The sequence below is a fragment of the Astatotilapia calliptera genome, chromosome 12 (genome assembly GCF_900246225.1).
Source record: "Astatotilapia calliptera chromosome 12, fAstCal1.2, whole genome shotgun sequence".
Taxonomy (NCBI): Eukaryota; Metazoa; Chordata; class Actinopteri; order Cichliformes; family Cichlidae; genus Astatotilapia; species Astatotilapia calliptera.
The window spans coordinates 19,774,960-19,795,296 of record NC_039313.1 but is presented as its reverse complement, the minus strand read 5'-3'; the positions used below and the strand labels follow the sequence as shown (position 1 = coordinate 19,795,296).

At 42.3% G+C, this 20,337-nt stretch overlaps 1 protein-coding gene across 1 annotated transcript in view; it reads right to left on the bottom strand.

Annotated features, from left to right (window-relative positions):
- Positions 1-12,545, bottom strand: part of sv2ca (synaptic vesicle glycoprotein 2Ca) — a 28,614-nt gene extending 16,069 nt beyond the window's left edge. Inside the window, 2 exon segments of the mRNA XM_026186084.1 lie at positions 6,184-6,983; positions 12,168-12,545. Coding sequence (XP_026041869.1) covers positions 6,184-6,778 — 595 coding nt within the window. The 5' untranslated portion in view covers positions 6,779-6,983; positions 12,168-12,545.
- Between the last annotated feature and the right edge of the window lie 7,792 nt (positions 12,546-20,337).

The following is a 20,337-nucleotide window of genomic DNA, read 5'->3' as shown; positions in this document are numbered from 1 at the left end:
AATTGCAGACTGCACAGATGGTACCTTCCCAAAGGAAAAAGTACTATAGCTATAGTTACTATATACAGTAATTGACTTCTATTCATTTTACATCAAATTAAAACTTTGGGTGTAAGATTCGGATAATTATTTATTAAAAGCTAGACATTTTAAATGAGAATAAGAAAGAAAAGTATGTCTTTGTGCCCCCTTTTCCCTGTTAATGCCCTGTCGGCCCCCCTGGCTAAACTTTGCTAGATCCGCCCCTGCACAGTTACCAGCCGTCAGCTACGGAGAAAAAGATCCTCGAGTAAAAAGTAATAATAAATAAATTCTAACAACAGCTGATCAAGCTTAAACGTGCTGCTGTTGTTTATCCGCTGGTTTCCTCTTTCTGGTGCAAAGTGGGCCAAAAACAAACCAGAGAGACGGACTCGCGACAGAAAAGCCGATCAGCTGATCATTAAGCAGTTTCATGATTCAAGTAGCAGCCAGAAGAGGCAGCCGCTCCATATATCGTTTGGTAAGCTTAACGCAGGAATGCTTTACAAACATTCAGAGATGGACTTACACACTTGCTTTACTTCTCTCGGGGATAACTTTGTCGGAGATGAAATGCCGGGTTGCTAGCGAAGCTCCACATGCTATCCAGACCACCGACAGGTCCCGCATGCCACAGCCGCTCTATCACGTGATGCATACTGCTCCGACGTGTTGCAAGTTTTGTGAGGTGCTTTCGTGATATTTAATGGATCGGATTAAATTTTTTATTTTTCTCCGATATCCGATCCAGTAATTTAGGTCAGTATCGGACCGATACCGATACGTAATATCGGATCGGTCCATCTCTAGTTTGTACGTGCTTTGTCTCTAGGGACTACCATACAGAACAACCGAAAAGAAGACTTAAGAATATACAATAGTGCAGTACTGCAAAATTTAAATTAAATAGAGTAGCCTGTGAGTTGTTCATGGACAGTAGTGTGCAACATCCATCTTCTTAGTGAGTCACACACACTTTATGCAGTTCAGAAAGTCAGACAGGAAGAACTCTTTGCTCCAAGGTAACAAATTTAGATTTTTTTTTCTTTTCTACACATGTTCCAAAAAGGATCTATTAAAGATAATTTTGATCGCTATGAAAGCCCAGAAATGGTGGGCTTTACTTGCCAGACATTACATTTTAATTCGGGCACAATGCATTAGATGCAGATTTGCATCTTTTTGCTGAGATGCATTTAGGCTATATATCTAATATATACCTAACCCAAATGCCAAGTGTATCATATTGGATACATGGGTTTTAGTGAGTTTTTGAGAGCTCTACAAGCCAAATCTGGCAAAAAAAAAAAAAAATTATACAAATTAAAACTGATACTTATATGTATTTTTTGTAATGTTTCAGAAGATTCAATAAAAACTCATGTTTAACTATTTGAATGGTTTGGTCTTTACAGTGTATCTAAAGCTGTGAAGCCCTGCTGTATATGCATAACACTGTGAAATACAGCTAAATTTAGAAGTGAAGACCCGTATAGACTCTGAGCACCATCAGAAGATGACAGTGTGTCAGGAGACCTCTCACACAGAAGCAAAAGGTTTTGCCCTGTGACAGTATGTTGAGATGTCAAAACACATCTCCAAGAATAATAAATATTCATCAAAATCTCAGGCACCCTCACACATACACACACACATACAGAGTAAAGCAAAGCTGCACACACAAACACAGATAATTGAGGAGTAAATCTGAGATGCTCGTTAAATTGTTAAAAATTCATTTATTTGCCTTTGTTGTTGTTAAAATAGCCAAGAGGAAGCTAGATTAAGAAAAGAAAACACAAAATAAGAGGGAATTGAGGATCGAGCACCAATATACGTCCAAAAGTAATGAGGGGGGAGATATGTAACGCAGGAGGAGAGTTCAGTCACTTCCAGATATGGTGAGAGAAAAAGAGCGTGAGGAGGAGGAGAGAATGGGGAAGGCCCTGGTGGAGTGTTTTCTGCCCTGTCACACACCAAGGAGCCCCCTGAGAGCCGTGGGAGCGCTTAGCTGCATCACGACCTCTTCTCTGATTTCACGCTTTGATGCTCTTCGCTCTTAGCGGTGCAAACTGTTTCGGCGTCGCGCAAAAACACCCATCCTGCTTTATTCATAATGATGATGCTATCGTGCAGCAGCACCCCTGGTGCATGCTGCGGCTCAGCTGTGGCACCTTTCTGTACCATCCCCCCCTCCTGCTGTGAGTCCCTGCATTACTACCATTCCCCCCCATTTGTCTTTCCCCCAGCTTTGCACCCTCCTTTGCTTTCCAGTTTCCTCTCTCCTGTCTTCTGTGCTTTCCTTCCTATTTACAGTATTTACTTTAGCTTCATCCTAGCGCCTCTGTCAACAGCTCCTTTACACTGAGCAGCGTGTAATCACATTTGTACTACATCGTGTCAGTTTGACCGGATTCGTGTCTCCTTCTTCTGCCACCTCCGCAGAAGATGAGATTGAAGCTTTGTGTCATATTTAAGTCATATCAGTGGAGGCAGGATTTCTTCTTTCTTCTTTCTTAGAGCGCAGGGTTTAAAAATGACTCAGTCCCAATCAGTAATGATCCAACCTTCATTATTAACAGTACAGATTGTGATAATTCACATAAAATAGTGATGTTGTGAAACCCTGATAAAGGCGAGCAGTTGGACATGGTGACAGCAGGTTTGGTCCACGCACAGATATTCAGTCCCATCGAGCATCTCCCCTCCCTCAGTCCACCACACACATTCTCCCACACAACGTGGAGCTAGCTGGGCTATTCGAGCAGTGTAATCTCCGCAATGACGCTGCGATCTTACTGCAGTTTAGCCATGCTCAGCTGCCCCAGGACCGCGCAGCCCCACACAGCCTGCCAGCTGGCTCAGACCGACAGGGAGAAAGAAAGGGAACGATAGGAAATGAGAGGAGACAACAAGGGAGGAGCGCTGTAGAGATGGAGTTTTAGAGGAGACAAAGAGTGAAGTCAGGACTCAAAGAAGGCCAGGGAAGGACAAGCGATCAAAAGACAAGAAAGTGAAGGGGGGGGGGGAGATAAAGGGCAGCAAAAGACAAGAAAGTAGGAGGGAGGTAGAGACAGCAGAGGTGGAGAGGTGGCTATTAGATGAAAACGAGATGAGTCAAAGAGAAAAATGAGGGGAGTTGTAGCTGTGGAGAGACAGTCTAAGAAAACAAATAAGTAATGAGAGGGTGATCGGTTCCCTTTGTCTGATGTGTCTGAGATGATAGCTAAGCCTCTCCCTGACTTTGACTGTTGGTGTACTAAATACTACCATCCTCCACCTCTCTGCACCCGTCCACCCACAGCACTCTTCCTATTACTCCCATGTAACTTGGTCATCTCGCTGCTTCAAAGCCATCTCTCCTCCTCTCGTCTTCCCCCGTTTATCCCACATATTGCATCTCAGCGTGCGTGTCTTCCCTCCTGCTTCCCACTTCCCACATCCTCCACTCTTGTTTGAGGTATTTACAGTATTTCACCCCCTCCTATAGCCCAGTACTTCATCTTTCACACTGAAGTAACATTAAAAGATTCCTGTGAGATCGGAAAACCGGCTGGACCAAATTCAACTCAGTAATGGAATCAGCATCTTACTCATCCATCCTATTTGGGATTTTCTGTTTTTTTCATGCTGCATTATCCCATTATATTCAGCGGTCTTTACAGCATGCTCCTGCTTCTGCCTTCTATGGAGTCAATGAAGCTGCACTCAAACTGTGATGAAGTCTGGTAGAGCGAACCAAACACCAAACTGGTTTTTCAAATCTTTAGAATTTCTTAATTTTTCATATATTTTTGGGTAATTTTTAGTTTCTTAATCCTGAGGATGTCAGCCTCCACTTTAACTCTACTATTGTCCAAATGCCTCCTCTGAAACACTTAACCGCATATAAACAAAAATCAGAAAGCACATATATAGCAGAATGTGCATTTATTGTAATACCCAATTAAAACTTGGGTTTTTTTCTTCAGTAACATTTCTGTGTTAATAGACCTCTCTGCATTGAATCATACTTGTTATTAATCTCAGGCTCTCTTCCACAGCATGTCTTTTATCCTGTCTTCTTTCTCAAACCACAAACGGCCGTGGCAGATGGCCCCACCCCTCCCTGAGCCTGGTTCTGCTGGAGGTTTCTTCCTGTTAAAAGGGAGTTTTTCCTTCCCACTGTTGCCAAAGTGCTTGCTCATAGGGGGTCATATGATTCTTGGGATTTTCTCTGTATGTATTATTGTAGGGTCTACCTTACAGTATAAAACACCTTGAGGCAACTGTTGTTGTGATTTGGAGCTGTATAAATAAATTTGAATTTAATTTAATTGAAAAACATAAATCACCAACTACATTCATAGTAGATCAGTGATTAGGTTCATTTTTCTACTGTTGACCTTATTTTGGAAGCAATATGTACTTACTTCAACTGTGACAGAGATGAAACACATACTGAGAAGACTGAGTGTAGTGAGAGTGCACATCCACCATTCCAGAAGAGTGACCTTGAGGGTATAATGCAGATGCAACCATAACCAGCCTCATCTAAATGAAACCTAAGTAGCTTCACATGCTGATAAATCTGCCAAGTGTGATAACTGAACCTACAGACCAAGCTGTATGGACCACAGGTTAAACTGATCCTCAGTCCTTACCCGCAGACCACCAAAAAGAGGCTATTTCATGGTAAGACAACTGTGGCCAGTTAGAAGGTCCTTGATTAGATCCCTGCTCTCCTGGTCTGCATATTAAAGTGTAACTGGCCAAAAGAAGGTAACCAAAAATGCCCCAGAAACGTCCATCCACTGGAGCGTGAGTGTGTGAAAAATAAAGTAGTGAATGTGGGCTGTGGTGTAAAAGTGCTCTGAAAGACGATGTCAGTCCATCTAAGGCTGTCACTGTAAGATGAGATCCTCGTTACCCAGTGAACTTAAAAAAACAGAACTTCTTATCTCGTTCATCTGCAGATTAAAGTTCATTTTTGAATTTCTGCACTTAAAGGAAGTAAAAAAAATGCTGTGGCACCTGTAAAACATCAGTTGACACCATTTTGTTACCTCTAATTAAGTGTAATTAGTGTGTTAAACTCCGAATGGATACCAACAAGGTCATGGTAATTATGTAGGCTATGCTCAAACACTCACACACACACGCATGCACACACACACACCAATCAACAGGGAGGAGCCTCGGGCTAATCAGCAGGATGAGGAAGAGGAGGATGGGAGAAGAAAGGAAAAGCACAGAGAATGGGGGGTGAGGGGGAGGGACAGGGGTGAGGGATGGAGTCACGAACAAGGAGAAGCAGAGCATAGAGCAAAAATGCCTGCAGGACTTTGCTTGGCAAGAAAGGAAGCAAAGAGTTTACACTGATACCAAGGAAAGAGACAGAAAAATGAAGGTGCAGCGTACACAACATCTTGTGAGGCTTTAACAAAGTAGTGTTTTTGTTGATAAGATGACTCTGCTGCAAGTACAACCAACAGTACATTTTTCTTAAATAAAGCAGCAGTACAATAGTATTTGTCAAACTTTCCGTCACAACCTTCATTTTCAAAGCGCGTATCAGTTTTCCATCAGGTGTTGCTGTGAAGTTGATGTATTGTCACGTCTCACCGTGGCAGTTAGTATCTAAGGGCTGTGTGCCTGATTGAATGTCCTCTCCACTCTGGTACTGACACAGTGAGTCAGCCCCTGTACACAGCTCTGTGGTGATGGATTATGCACCTGCAGCTACTGGTACTGCTGAGACTCCACCTCAACCCACAGAGCACACAGGGAATATTAGCTACCCTCTTAATCCTGACACGGAGACCATTGGACCGAAACGCCTCATCTATGTGAAACACTGCTATAGGATAAGAGTGACATACTGTGTATAGCACAAACACATACATCTGGACCTGTTTTTCAAGGCTGTTTTGAGGCTATTTTTGCATGCTGTGTACTTATTTCAAACATGTGCACAGTTGTTAATTTTATAATGATCCTGGAAAGGATGCAGCTGTACATCGTAGGGTGCTATTTAAACTCTATTCAAAGGTGAGAAAAAGGCCTTTCAGACTTATAATAACTAATTAAACAGAAAAAAATACACACTAAGAAAAGGCCTTGCTGAATTAATAATGAAGCGAGTGCATTAATATCCAAAACGAATACAAAGAAGGGCCTTACCTAGCCATCCCGAGCTGGAGTTGGGCACACACATGTCTGTCTCTGCACTGGGCAGCACAAAGCCCACCACAAACACCTCCACCCCATCCGACATGAGTGCCAGCCCGAGCACCAGGAACAGCTGCCACTGGAACCTGCCGTGGCCACACTCCTGGATGATCAGCTCATATTGCTGGGCCAGCTCCTCCTCATCCGCCTGCCTCTCCTGTTCCAGCTCGCCACGGTCCTTTGTGCCATCAGACATCGGCTTCCCCAGTGCCACCTGGCCCTGCTTCTTGTCTCCTGCGGATGAGGGGATGCCCTGGTACTCGCCCTCATAGATCTCGTCCTCGTCGTCGTGGCCCTCTGTAGCATCACTTGAGCCCTCCTCATTGTCGGGGTAGCTCTCGCCGTCCTGCCTCGGCGGGTTCTGGTAGAAATCCTCATCTTCATCCACCTCGTCCTGGAATCGAGTGTAGTTGCGGTGAGAAGAGTACTCATCTGTAGCACGGTCTACCGCCTTGTTGACTTTCTTTGTTGCGTGCTTTTTGGCCTCCTTGACAATGTCCTTGGCCCCCTTAACTAGGGAAGTCCTATTATTGTAAGTGTCCTCCATTTTGGCTCCAAAAGTAGACCTTTGCAGGGGTGCTGATGGTGGCAAGAAGTAGAAGAAAGAGGGAAGAGAGGGGAAAAGGGGCAAATGTAAAGGCGAGTTAGAGGAATGGTGAGATCAGTGGGTCTTGGGATGTGGGAAGGAAACTCTTGAGTCTGCAGTCACCACAGGAGATAAACCACAATGGCTGTGGCAATCATGGACCAGTCTGAAAGACAGGGGGGAAGGGGAAGCAACAGACAGATTTTAAAAAAGAAGAGTCGAGAAGCATCAGAGTTTAAAGAGAAATAAAATCAGACACAAGAGATGCTCATCATGTCCGCCCACTATCATTAACTAACCTGTTAATCGTTGGCTTTTCTGCATTGCCCCAAATTTCCATTCAAAATAAAAATTCGTTCTCCAAAGGCTCTCCTAGTTTGTTCTACATCTCATGAGTTGCCCTCAGTTTTTGAAGAGATGATTATTTGAAACAGAGATGCTGAACCTGCTGACTCATGATCAGCTCTGTAAAGCAGGAGCTAATAAACAAACACTCTGCCCAAAAATCAATTTGTCCCCAATAAAGACCCGGTTCATTAAAACGGGAGCGACGATCCAACTGGAACGGCACTGTCATTTTTAATCCAAGTAAAGACGGGAGGATAGGAGGAATGACCGTGAGTGGATGCACAGACAGACACAGTGTAGAAACAATCACAGACAAGAACTATTCTCAAATAAAGTGCCTGAAAAGCTGCACAAATATATATGTACCTGCAAAAGGCACACATACCTAGAAAGAAGATCTCTCACTCCTAAACATGTCGTGCACATAAGTGAGTGTGAACACACATGGGCGCGGGGAAGCCACTTCCCATCTCTGCAGACTAGTGATGGGAGGGAGACCCCAGCTTAAACGCTAAAATGATGTATCATGATTTCATGTGAGTGCTCCGCTCTCATCATCAGCCAGGTTAAACAAATCAAAGAATTTCTAAATTTCTCTTAAATTACAAAACCCTGAATTGCTCTTTTTTTTTATTATAAAACATTTGCAGATGCTATGGAGTGCATATTTATGAGCAGGGTGGGGATGGTCAGAGCCGTCCAGTGTGTGGGGTTTCCATGTGACTACGAGTGGCTCGCCACAGCCTCTAATGAACACTGAAGCCTTGTCAGGAGGACACAAATCACAGGGCCGGTTCCAGCTCCTATAATGCAATTTTACTGGGCAAAATGACACCGCAGTTTCAAGGTGACTCTACTAATCCCTTTTGGCGCATACGATAACTTCTGTGGTTACGAGCGTGCTCCCTTTTCTGATAATTTTTAATGCCTCCATTGACACTGGTGCTTCCTCAGATAAGGACGCGCATAATCAATCTGTCTCCTTTGTCAAAAAATAACATACAAAGGGCTGAGGTTGTGGCATCAGTTTCCTAGTTTCCCCCAAACGGCTCTCCTTGAGCATTTATGCATGAAAACATCAAAAAGTAAAAATGAATTGTGAATTCCTCAGAAGGCTAACACCTTGCAAGGAGCAAGTCAAAGTTCACAGGTGTCAGAGAACCATTTCTTTCTTTCAGGACTGAGTCGTGTCAGCCATCACACAGGCTCTTACCTAAAACGGGCACACGCAGGCGCTGCACGAGGCTGCCTGTCAGAGAATCAATGGAGTGTATGGTGAGACACGCTGTCAGTGGTGATGAGGCTCAGAAGACACCCGAGCACAGAGGCAACCGACCTCACCTGACCGCAGCTGAAGAGACCCCGATACCGGAGACAGCAAGAGCAATCGCATTCTAGCTGGGGAAACCACCAACTCTGCCTAACCTAAGTTTTCTGTTTTATTTTATTTCTACGCGATCTTCTTTATTTTTTGCAGTTCCTCTGATATTTTATGTAGGTTTATATTTTAGGCATGTTGATTTCCTCATAACACTTGGCCATCTCAACAGCCACAACATCAAAACCACTGACAGGTGAAGTGAATATTTTTGATCGTTTTATTGTAGTGCAGTGGTCTGCTGGGAAAACTTTTGTCCAGACATTCATGGGGTTGGATACTTTGGATGGCTATGGCACTCCCCAATGGCAACGGCCAAGTGCCAGACAGCACATGGGACCCCCAGAGGTAACTGTTCCCTGCTATTAAAATAAAAAGAGCTAATATACTGTGCTGCTCTGAACCATGAGAGGGTGGCTGAAATTAGGCCTGGCTCTGGCGATACCTCTTGTCTGCATGATGGATGGTGGCCCTGCTTTTCTTAGACCTCTTTAAAATAGTAAAAGAAAATAGAAAAATCGCTAGGTCAAGTATCACTTGGCCTTTGAATTTCATCTGCCATGGACATAAAGACAAACTGAGAGATTAGTGTTTCAAGAGATTTATCCATGCGTCCAACTGAGGACAGCTAATCTCAGAAGGAGGGGGGGATTAGTGTTATTATCCAGAGTTTGTGTGTTTGATAAGCTTAATGCATTTAAACATACTGCTGTTGCTTACCGTGAAACATTTGTCATAAGTGGCACAGTGATTAACCCAAGCAATGTGAATTTTGACAGAAAACAAAAAGATATTAATTACACGAGATTACACAGTAATGATGACAATAGTAATAAACAGCCTCAGTGAAAACAACCTAAAACATAATGAACCAATTATCAGCACAGTGAGGGCTTCCTACTCACATTGCACTTTGTCAAAAGGATTGATGTGAATGTTGGAACTAATCAACCGCGAGTCCAGCGGCCGACAAACAGACTGAGCAGGCACAAGCAGGTTGTTAGTACAAAATAAAAGGATCAATTTCTGTCCCTGGATTTCAGGTTCCCTGACCCACAACATCTTGTGGAGGCAAACACTTAATGTACTTGAAATAAAATCAATAGTGACCTTTTTGTATATGTGTGCTTATTTAGTACAGACTTTGTCTCTTTCACAGTACAATGAGTAAGTAGAATGACGCAAAACAACGAGGGCTGTGGTCTCCTTCTCATTCTTAAATCTGATTTTATAAGAATCGGTTTTATAGAGTGCACAAGGCAGAAATATATTCCAAAAATGTTTAGAAAATAAAAAGCAAAAGAGGGGAAAAAGTGGCACAGCTATGAGGGCACAATACTGGCACTTCACCTTTTTGACCTGTGTATTTTGTTCACATGAAGTGGACGTATTTGGGCCCCTTAACTCAGAAGAACTTTTTTCCCACATTTTGTAAAATATTTTGAAGATTTAGTGGGTTTTTGTGCTGTTGAAGCACAATCATAAAGACCTCCCATCTCTCAAGTATGACTTGACGGAGAAAGCGACCTTCCCTTTCAAAGACGTGCGTAAGCACTGTGATGGTGTGACCGGTGGTTTGCTCTATTACCAAAAGGAGGAAAGAGAAAAGCAGGTCCAATCGCTAAAGTGGGCAGAGCCACATCATGTAATCCCATAAAAACGGAGAGTCCATGACCTCATCTGGAAGGCAGAAACCCAACCGGCCCGTGACGTCTTAGGAGATTTCATCAAACACTGATTCCATTACTGAGCAAGCGAAGGGGAAGACAGAGGACGATGGCTGTACTGTATAGGAGAAATTGTTCCTCGTGGAGTGTAAAAAAAACAGCAGCTTAGAAGCACTCAAAGATCCACCACAGATCACAGATGATGAATAAAAAAAATATCAATACAAATACACAAAAATGGGTCTGCAGCAAGCTGATTATTTCCTTCTCAAACATGAAGAGCTGCCATTGTTATTATTTAGAATGACTTCAGTCACTGTTATCTCAAGCCTGGAGATTATAAAAAAGTGTCATTCCTTGTTTATATTCTCACATAATTTATATTCTTTTGACTCTTCTTACTTAGACTGAAACAATTAATGTCTCCAGAAATGCATTCAGGAGTGTACAAGCATCGAAAACCTAAAACCTAAAGACAGAAAGAAACCCCTGACTGATCTACACACAGCAAAGTGTGTCGTCTCGTTTGCTTTTCTCTTTCAACTTGATACGTGTTTGATCTTCTTTATGAAATATCACATGCCACTCCTGTCTAGTCCAAACCCTGTCTGCTGGGTCGTAATGATGCAACAATTCATATTAGGTAAGGGATGCAATATGTTACACAGTTACTGGTGACGTTTTACCTTTGCATGGTGCATATGTGTGCTTACAAAAAGATAAATCAAGCCACAATCACACGCACATTTAGGGTAACATGAGAGTGAAAAAGAGGATTCTTCAGAGCAAAACTGCTGGTTTAAACTAAAATAATGATGAATGTGGTGGATATCTACTTTCACGTTAGTCAACAAAATGTTCTGACAGACCTTCTTCTCTCTTCTACACTGTGACATGCATTATCAGACACACTTTGGAGTCCTTTCTTCTTTGCAGCATACAGCAAAACAGTGCAACAGAAACTATCTCCACCTCAAAACATCTTTTTATTGCTGTTGAACTTCAGAATAGGAACAAAATTAGGAATCAATGGGTGCTTGTAGTGGAGACACAGGGAAGAGGATGTTATGAATCTCAGAGAGACTTTTGTTTATCAGGTATATATCGATTTTTAGAAACAATGACAAGTGGGCCAAACGACTGAATTTTGCAGCTTGCAATCACTTCCATCCAGCGTGTTTTCACTGATGGAGCCCTTCAGTGTTAACCCAGCAGGACTACTACAAGCGGCGTTAGGACTGCAAACAAAGCACTCTGCCACAGATTTCCAGTTCACCGGCTGTGCGCCTGTCAATCGCTCGCTGCCTCTTGAGGTACAATTCATGGATGAGTCAGTTGCCTACTCCCGCGTCCTCTCCTCTTTTTGGCGGCAGTGCAGAGTGCTTTAACTGCCCCAGGGCAGGTGGCTGGATTGCAGTACAGCGTGAACAGTCCACAGTCAACAAACCCCAAAAAAGCTCGGCTCATGCCAAGGACAACTATTTTATGATACCACAAAGATGGGCACACCAGCTCATGAGCCGAAAGGAAAACTAAACAGACTTTATTCGAGTATATCTGACATAGATTTGACTAAATCTCACAATCTAAGACACACTGAAACCGGGGATGAATCCCCACTACATCCCATTAGTTAATTATGCTCGCAGCCTACTTCAGGATAATTTGCCTTTACTCTTATATGAGGCAAATGTGAAGTCAGGGAAATAATCCCAACTTTTAACCATTCAATCATGAACTCGTGAATACAAAATAACCTGTCCCTGAGTCGCAGCTTTCATTTTAGTCAGAAATATCACTGAAAATGTGCTAATAAATTGATAGTCGCACGTGTCTGTGTGTATGTGTGTGTTTGTGTGTCCCCATATTAGATACAAAAGGCGAAAAGAGAATTGCCTAACTCGGAAGTCTTACACTCAGCATGTTTTCAGGGTGGGAAAAAAAAGTCATTACTTACCGTCATTTATGGCGAGAAAATTGGACCGAGCTGATTGTGAGCCATAGCACCGGACTCTGCTTTTGCTCTCGGGAAAAAGAAAAAAGAAGAAGGAAAAAAAAATCTTGTGGGCTTTTTACTGTAGAATAGGATCAGAGGAAACTGCCGGCGCACGACTGTTTTTCTTTTTCTTTTTTTCCTCTCTCTCTCTCTCTCTCTCCCTCTCTCTTTCTTTTTCGATGCGGTCCTCTCTCGCTGCAGCACTTCGGGGAAAGGAGAGAGCGAAAAACAGAGGTGGTGGTTGGGGAGAGGGAGGGCCGGTGTAATCAATAATTGTATTTCATTGAGTGATGCGGGTAATTCCGTCTGATGGAACAATCTAGTTAGGTGACTGACGCGCAGCACTGCAGCGCATGAATGCTAAACAGATGAGAAAGGTTTGCGCACATTCACTGTAGGGCAGCCCAGTATGTTCGTGTGTATGCGAACTACTTGCTCAGTCTTGGGGGATAGTTACAAGACACAGACTGTAGGACTTGTGGGAGTTGACACCTGCCCATTTGAGCCGAAAAGATATGTTTAAGGGAAAGTTTCCCACTTCTTTCGAAAGACAAGTTGCAAAAATACCCCGACATCTAAATTCTGTGAACAGCAGAGATTCTTGCAACTCAGCTCCCCTCCGTCTGTTCTCAGAGTTAACCATTTTCATAAAAGTGGAGCTGTGTGGGAGCTCACCTTGGTTATGCAGAGTGGATCCTGAAGCCGCACAACGCATTTTAACGAAATCTCGCCTCTGTCCGTGGTGCTGACCGACCGACTCCTCAGCGTTTACCTCAGATAACTTCTCAGAAAATGGTCGATATGTTGCAAGCACAATCGTACTGTGAGCCACACATCTCTCTGAAAGTTATTCGCAAACATCGTCGCTAAAGTACTTTTATAGTCTGTCGCTTTCAGGACATGCGGAAGCTGTGGAAGAAAATCTGTAGTTTATATAGTCAGTACAACTGGTGCAAAATTATGATTGACTGCAAAAAAGTGCATTGTAAACACGAAGTATCAGGTGGGTTTTTTTCCAATCCCACACCTTTTATGCTGTTTGATCATTATCAGTACTTATATGCATACATAAACATACACAAGTCTGCATCCAGTAGTGGCAATTCACAAACCAAAACAACAGTCCACTAACTACACACCCTGAGATTAACACTCCCCCACGTCCCTACACTTGGTAGAAATGATATCTTCATATTTGTTTTTAAACTGTGTAGTTGATGTTTGTGATATTATGAGGGAAAACAATCAGTGCCCACTGAATAATAACATAGATTAACAATAAAATAATCTGAAGTTCTACAAATGTTGGGAACTACTGATTATTCTTGTTGGGAGGCAATTCAGCGACTCACACATACAGCTGGAGTACTGGGGACCCCTGCCAAAGGCTTGTCTGTCAGTTTTAACAGATCTGAACCATAATTAACTTAATCCTTGTCCAATACCCCACCTCTTCACCAGGTTTCATGAACTTTGGTGAAGTAGTTTATGTGTATATTTGCCAGTTCAACAAACAAACGGCACTGAGAATGAAGCCAAACAGACACACAAATACGCACACAGTCCACATCACCAATACATTTTTTATTCAACCCTTTTTATTGCACTAACACACTGTTGTCTTACTGGCATCAACTGTCACCATATTATCTTACCCAATTTGATTTGATTTTGGATTTAATCAGGCAAGGGAGAGCTTTATGAAAGGGTTTAAATCAAGAAAATGAATCATAAATGAACTTCAAACCATGAACTTTACCTTACAAAATAAGGTGCATTAAAATAAAAAGAAGTGCTGTGACAAATTGTAAAACTGATTTTCAGCTCTTGACCAGTCTTCACTTGGATCACTAATAGGGCAACAACGATGGGGTCAGGGGATCTGATCAAAGTGATTCCCCTGTGAGTGATACTCAATGGATTCCTTAAGGGTACCTTACCAAAATCTTCATGCTTTCCTGATGATCACCAATAAGAGCACAGCAGATAAATCGTATGTTAATTGCAGCGGATTTTCAGTTGCCAGGAGTACTGTGTTTTCCTGTAAGACTGAAGTTCCTTAAAGGAGTGCAGAGGCACAACTCCAGCATAATGAACTCAGCGGACACATGATACAACACTGAAATCTGATCACCTGCAGCCATGCACCGGGAGCCAGAGATGCTCATACTAGTGCAGGTCATAATTTCTGATTGTCTCTCTTGTTCTGTCACATTCTCTGTCAAACTACTGCTTCATGAACAGGTTACTCTGGAAAAGACAACACAAATGGGAAAAGGGTTTCACACTTTAGCATCGATCCCATATCTAAATACACTCTTAACTGCTGTACACAATTTTGCTTAATATTCAGGTTTCACATTTATTTTCATTTCAGCATCCCATTGCTGGTTCTTACTTTATTTGCAAGCTGCTAAGCTTAATTTGACAGTGTGAAGTAACCTGAGCAGTGAGTAAAGGCTTTGAATTCCCAATGCAGTTTGAGCAAGAGAAATGCTAATTTCTTTCATCTCATTAACGACCACAGAGGGACTAATAGTATTGATGAACACCACACAAAGGGTGTGCAGTCCCGTTATAATAATTACATAACCGATCACAGGCTGTTAAGAGATACCGAGGATCTTTAGATTAAGCATGATATAGCAACTGACAGTTCGCTGCTATGTCAGATACTACCCGCAAGTGACTCCTGGAGAAAATGAGGCAAGGGGGGGAAAGAAGGAAAATACAGAGTGATGCAAGCACAGGGATATTCAGCTTTTCAGTATTCACATCGTTTGCAGCTGCAAATTACACCAACAAAACCAGTGAGACACCAGAACACCGTCCACTGCAGAAAACATCTACAAGCAAGCTCTTTGATGTGTTACATCCAGTGCATCTAATTCTTTACTTTCATTATTGTCATGGTCCTGGGCCATGTGGGCCCAGTATTCTTAGTTTTCATGTATTTTTGTATTTTGTTCTTTATTTAGGCCATGCTTCCTGGGTTGATCTGTTACGTTGTTCCTTATGTGTTTTCCCTTCGTGACTCTTACCCCCTGTGTGCCCCTCTGTGTATTTATGAGCCCTCGTCTCTCTTTGTGCTTTATTCTATGTTTTCCCCAGCCCGTTATGTCTGCGTTCTCCCCGTGCTCTCTCTCCTCCTGTTTGAACCTCTGTGTACTTCCTGCTTTACTTTGCCCATCTCCCATCGGTGTTACGTCCACTCCTGCCGTGTCTTGTTATGATTATCAGTGTCACCTGTGTTCCCCGTGTGCATCCACTTCCCCTGATCTTCCCTCATGTGTATTTAGTCTCTGTGTTTCGTACAGTCTGTGTCGCGTCGTCTGTGTTCCCACCCTCCGTGTTTCCATGCCCGGTCTATTATATTCCAAGTCATAGCCTTACCTTAGTTTATTCCCAGTTTAGGTTTCTGTTTAGTTATTGCTCTTGTGCTGCCCTTATTCTGGTTTGCTTCTGTTGTATTCATCAGCCACAATAAAAGGCTCGCTTTTGTTTAAGTCCACTTCCTTATCACTCGTGTCTGCACCTGAGTCCTCCACGCACTTTCCACTCGGTCCGTCACAGCGGACCGTGACAATTATTCAAAAACTTTTTTTTTAAAATCAATCGCTTTTCCTGTTAATACAAAGGACGTGCAGTGAATAGGACAGCCTGGTTGTGCACCGTGACATGTTTGTAACGCTGGCTATGCATAATGTTCAGGACAAATGACAGAGAGTAAGATTTTAAATGATCCACACACTGTGTACTAAAACATGCACAACACAAAAACGTGAAGGGGAACACATACGCACACGCTCAGACACACAAACAAAAAGAAAAGCCTCTATCCTTTTCCTCTGAACTTGATGATTCACAGAAGCAGTGACCTGGGGTTTGGGACACACTCTGCTTTTGATCTGGACTTGAGAAGCCCCCTCCAAGCCCCGAGCCATAAGACTCCATTTACTACTGCTGTAGAGCTGAGGAGCACTTAGCTTAATGTACGGGACAGTAGAATGACACACACACACACACACACACACACACACACACACACACACACACATGCGGATCCTCATGGATTTCAGTATCTTTTATTACAGAAAGCATGATAAAGATGGTGTTTTCCCTGAGCTTTGGACATTTACATGTACAAACAATAGATGTGAATTTAATAAGATCCCATGCTACATGTAAATACAGCCTACTATTCGTGGTAGTTATTAGAATAGTGCCAGTGTTGGACTTTGTCTTGCCTTTGCCTGGCCTGTATGTAGAGTCTATAGGCAAGGTAAGGGATTTTTGTACCACTCTGCTTGTAGTCTGATTTCCACTGACCAATCACGTTTGATCAGGCTTTCGTTGCAGGAAGGTAAGCAGTGTGTGTGGACAACAAAAGAGTGCTTACATTTGCTGAAATTAGTGTGTCAAACACTGACTTTTTATTAGGTTTCAGAAATAATCTGCATTTGTAAACAATGACTACCATTTGAAACAGGAGGGTGCCCCAAAAACATGGCCATTGCCATACTTGGCTTGACTAAGCAATGGGTTCTTGACTGCCCACACTGATATTGACAAATATTGGTAAAAACACCCAACACTAAATTATGAACTTCATCCATCCATTCATTTTCTGCTTGCCCAATTCAGGAACATGAGGGGGGCTGGAGCCTATCCCAGCTGTTACTGGGTAAGAGGCAGGTGACTTAGACAGCTCTATCCATCACAGGACTAACACAAGGAGGCAGACAAGCATTCATACTCATGTTCATAGCTAGAGCCAATTTAGAACCGCCAGTTAGCAAGCATGTTTTTGGACTGTGGGAGGAAGTCGGACAACCTGGAGAGAAGCCACACAAAGAAGGGAAGGTAAAACAACAGGGTCATTGTTTAGTGACTACTTAACAAGGACATACGGCTTGACTCCACCTCCTCAGCTGTACTGCTGCTCTGCTACATGTGCTGCAGACCGAGATCCTGAGACCGTTTGAAGAACTATGCGATGACACAACTGTTAAATTACGTCCTCATTAGTTCTGTTAAAAAATTTACTCGGCTAAATCTGTGAGAGGACAGCATCAAAAAGCTACTTCCAGCTGCTCTCTTGTCACAAGGGGCCGCTCATTAAGTTGAATTTTACACTAGATGTTCTTCCTATAGGAAGAACATCTAGTGTAATTCCCATTGTAGTGTAATTCCCATTGAGGCTGAGTTATAACTCAGCCTCAATGGGAATTTGTAGAATTGAACCAGCAACTTTTTATTTGCAAAGCAAGATGAGCCAGTTATATTGTCCCATATATAAGTCTGATATATGGATGTGGTACCTGCTGCATCAGCTTTCCTTTATAAATTACACTGGAACAACTGTCTGCTGCTTATCTTCATCCAGATTATAACAGATGTGGACACTGATGGTAATTGCTTATGTCTTGTGGAGATAGAAGCACTGGTTAACTGATTTAGCCTCCATCTTTTGCTGTCCACCTCCACCGCTCATCTACATTCATACTGCTGACCACTTTATACTAGATTCAGCTTTAGTCATACTGCACGGATACGTTTCGAATTTGATATAAGAAAATCTGTTGACTTGTTGCATCTCATCTGTGTGTAGGTATGTGTTTAGAAGTGCCGGTGAATTTGCTACCTAGAGAGCAAAACAAAAAGACACGGATGTCATTGATAGAGAGATGTGATGGATTAGAGTGGCCCAAGGGGGAAGTCCCGCTCCATCAACATGTAATGAAAACTAATTTGAAAACAGCAGGCAGCGATGAATAACTCTAAGATGAGTTCTGGTAACATTGTCTTCAGTGAGAGGTCATTATTGTCTCATATATGGGAAAAATTGGTTGATAACATTACGATTGATGATAGAACATTAGTTGTTGTCTTCAGGAGTTATGGCTGTCTGTAAGTAGGTCTGACTGAAAATCGATCAAGGGCAGAAACAATTTTACACCAAGTTTGTAATCCACCGTTCCACCATCAGATGCAACAGATGAAATGATGCGTGCTGGACAAAAGAAAAGGGCTGTAATACCATACATTTCTGCAATCTCTTAAATTTAAATTTTCTGGGGGGAAAAATAAAAGTTGAGCAAGGAAAGGCTTGGTAACAAGGTAAACATGCAAAAGCTCAAAACATTATTTTCTCATTTCTTTTCTGTCTACCTTTGCAAGGTCCTGGATAGTCTAACGCAGCTGAGCTAAAATACCAGAGGGAAGAAAGTCAAATGGATTGTGATTATTGTCCTGGAACAGATTGAACAGGCTGTGGGAGAAGAATGTGAGCTGAATCCCATTTCAACACACAAGCCCAGGTGCATTTCTTTTACTGAGAGGAAGGTGAAACTCACAAAAGGGATCTAAAGAAAGCATTTAGGTGGTAATACCGGGTGTAATCTAACCACTTATCAACAGTAGTTTATCACTTTTTTTTCTGCAGCAAAAGAAAAACATTTTGCAAAGAACGGAGATGGTTTCAAATAAGTTGCCTAGATTTTAACTGCTGCTCTGTGTTAGTTAGATTAATTTAGATGTCAGACCTACACTTAACTTTATTTAATCTTATGCAAGATACAATTTACGGGCATTCAAGGCAAAGAAATCGTGTAGCAGACAAGAAGAGCCTGGGCAGTATTAAACACATCTACAGTTATCTGCCATGTGTTGTATTGTGCATTGCAAAAAGATGGCACAAGGGTCTAAAACGCCTTGATTTTTTTTTTTCTTTCTTTCTTTTTATTTTGCTTTTTCTATGCAAATCCTGTCATTTTCTAGTCTTAGCCAGTCCTTGTCATTTTAACCTTCCTACAGAGAAAGACAAGTGCAGAAAATTAGGAATATACCACAGCATGACAGAAAACCAGAGAAGCAAAGCAACACCATGCTGGAATGACAAAAAAAAAAATCACCTCGAAAGAGAAACTGCGATGAACGCATCACTGAAACCTTTCAAAACATGTGAATCATCTGCTCCGAAATGGAAATAAGTAATCTGTGGGGAGTTACAGCTTCCTGTCATTCAACAGGAAACCTCCACTCCCCGCCGAGCAGCTAGGATTATCCTCTGCGCCTCACAGTTCTGGTTCAAATTCACAGCCTGCGTCAGCTGTCAAGACATGTAATAAAATGTGTGTGTCTGTGTGTGCTGAGGGTTGCCTGTGCCAGGTCTTGCTTCCAGTAAGTACAGTATATTTGATTTGAAAATGTATTACATCCAAAACTGTGCGATTCCTCTAAGTCTGTTGTTTTAGGGGAAGATTACCAAAGTCACTACTTCTTTCTTTTTTTTTTAATGTCAGGCTGCGGGTCTTATAACAATGCTGACTGGACACCTTCGGACAGTGAAGTACTCTGAGCCAGCTGGTGAGGAGGCTCTAGTCCAACAGTGCTGCTTTCAGCTCTGCCATGGCTGAGAGGTACCATATGTCTCCTCTCTCAGGAGTCCGTCCCAGGCTACTATTGCCAAGCCGTTAAGGCCTATCCCACATATGTGCCATAATACTGTTAAGTACTAATAAGTCCTCAAGTGGTTAAGGCACTGCTGCAATTCAGATTGTGAACCCTTGTCTGTATCTGCATTTGGGCTTATGAACAATAGAGAAATGACCACAGGGAGGTTCACTGGGTGGTGGTATTCCCCAATGACCTACACCTTCCTAAGACAGGTGAGTTTGCTTCCTCATGAAAATGAACTTAATCAGATAATCTCAGCTAACATCAGACTGCATTTGAAACACAATATGGAAACCATGTTGCTCTTTAAATGAGCCAATCATTTTTGTAACTTTAGCAAAGTGAGCAAACCCGAAACTTTCTAGGGGCAATTAAAGTAGGTCTTTCAAGTATTAATTTTCAACCTGTTATAAAAGAAGAGGTCCTATTTGCCTCTATCACCATGATTCCTTTAGTTTAAAACCCTGATACTTACGGCACTGTGACACTGGAGGCTAAAATAAGTGTGAAGTAAATAAAAAATATTTTCCAAAATCACAGTAAAAGGTTTTGCACACCTTTCATATTTAAAACACAAGACAAGTAGCTTCGTTCCGCTTATCGTTGCCATAGGAATAGTTTAACCAATCAGAGGCGACATAGTAGGGCCAGTTAAAAAGAGTAGCCAATCAGA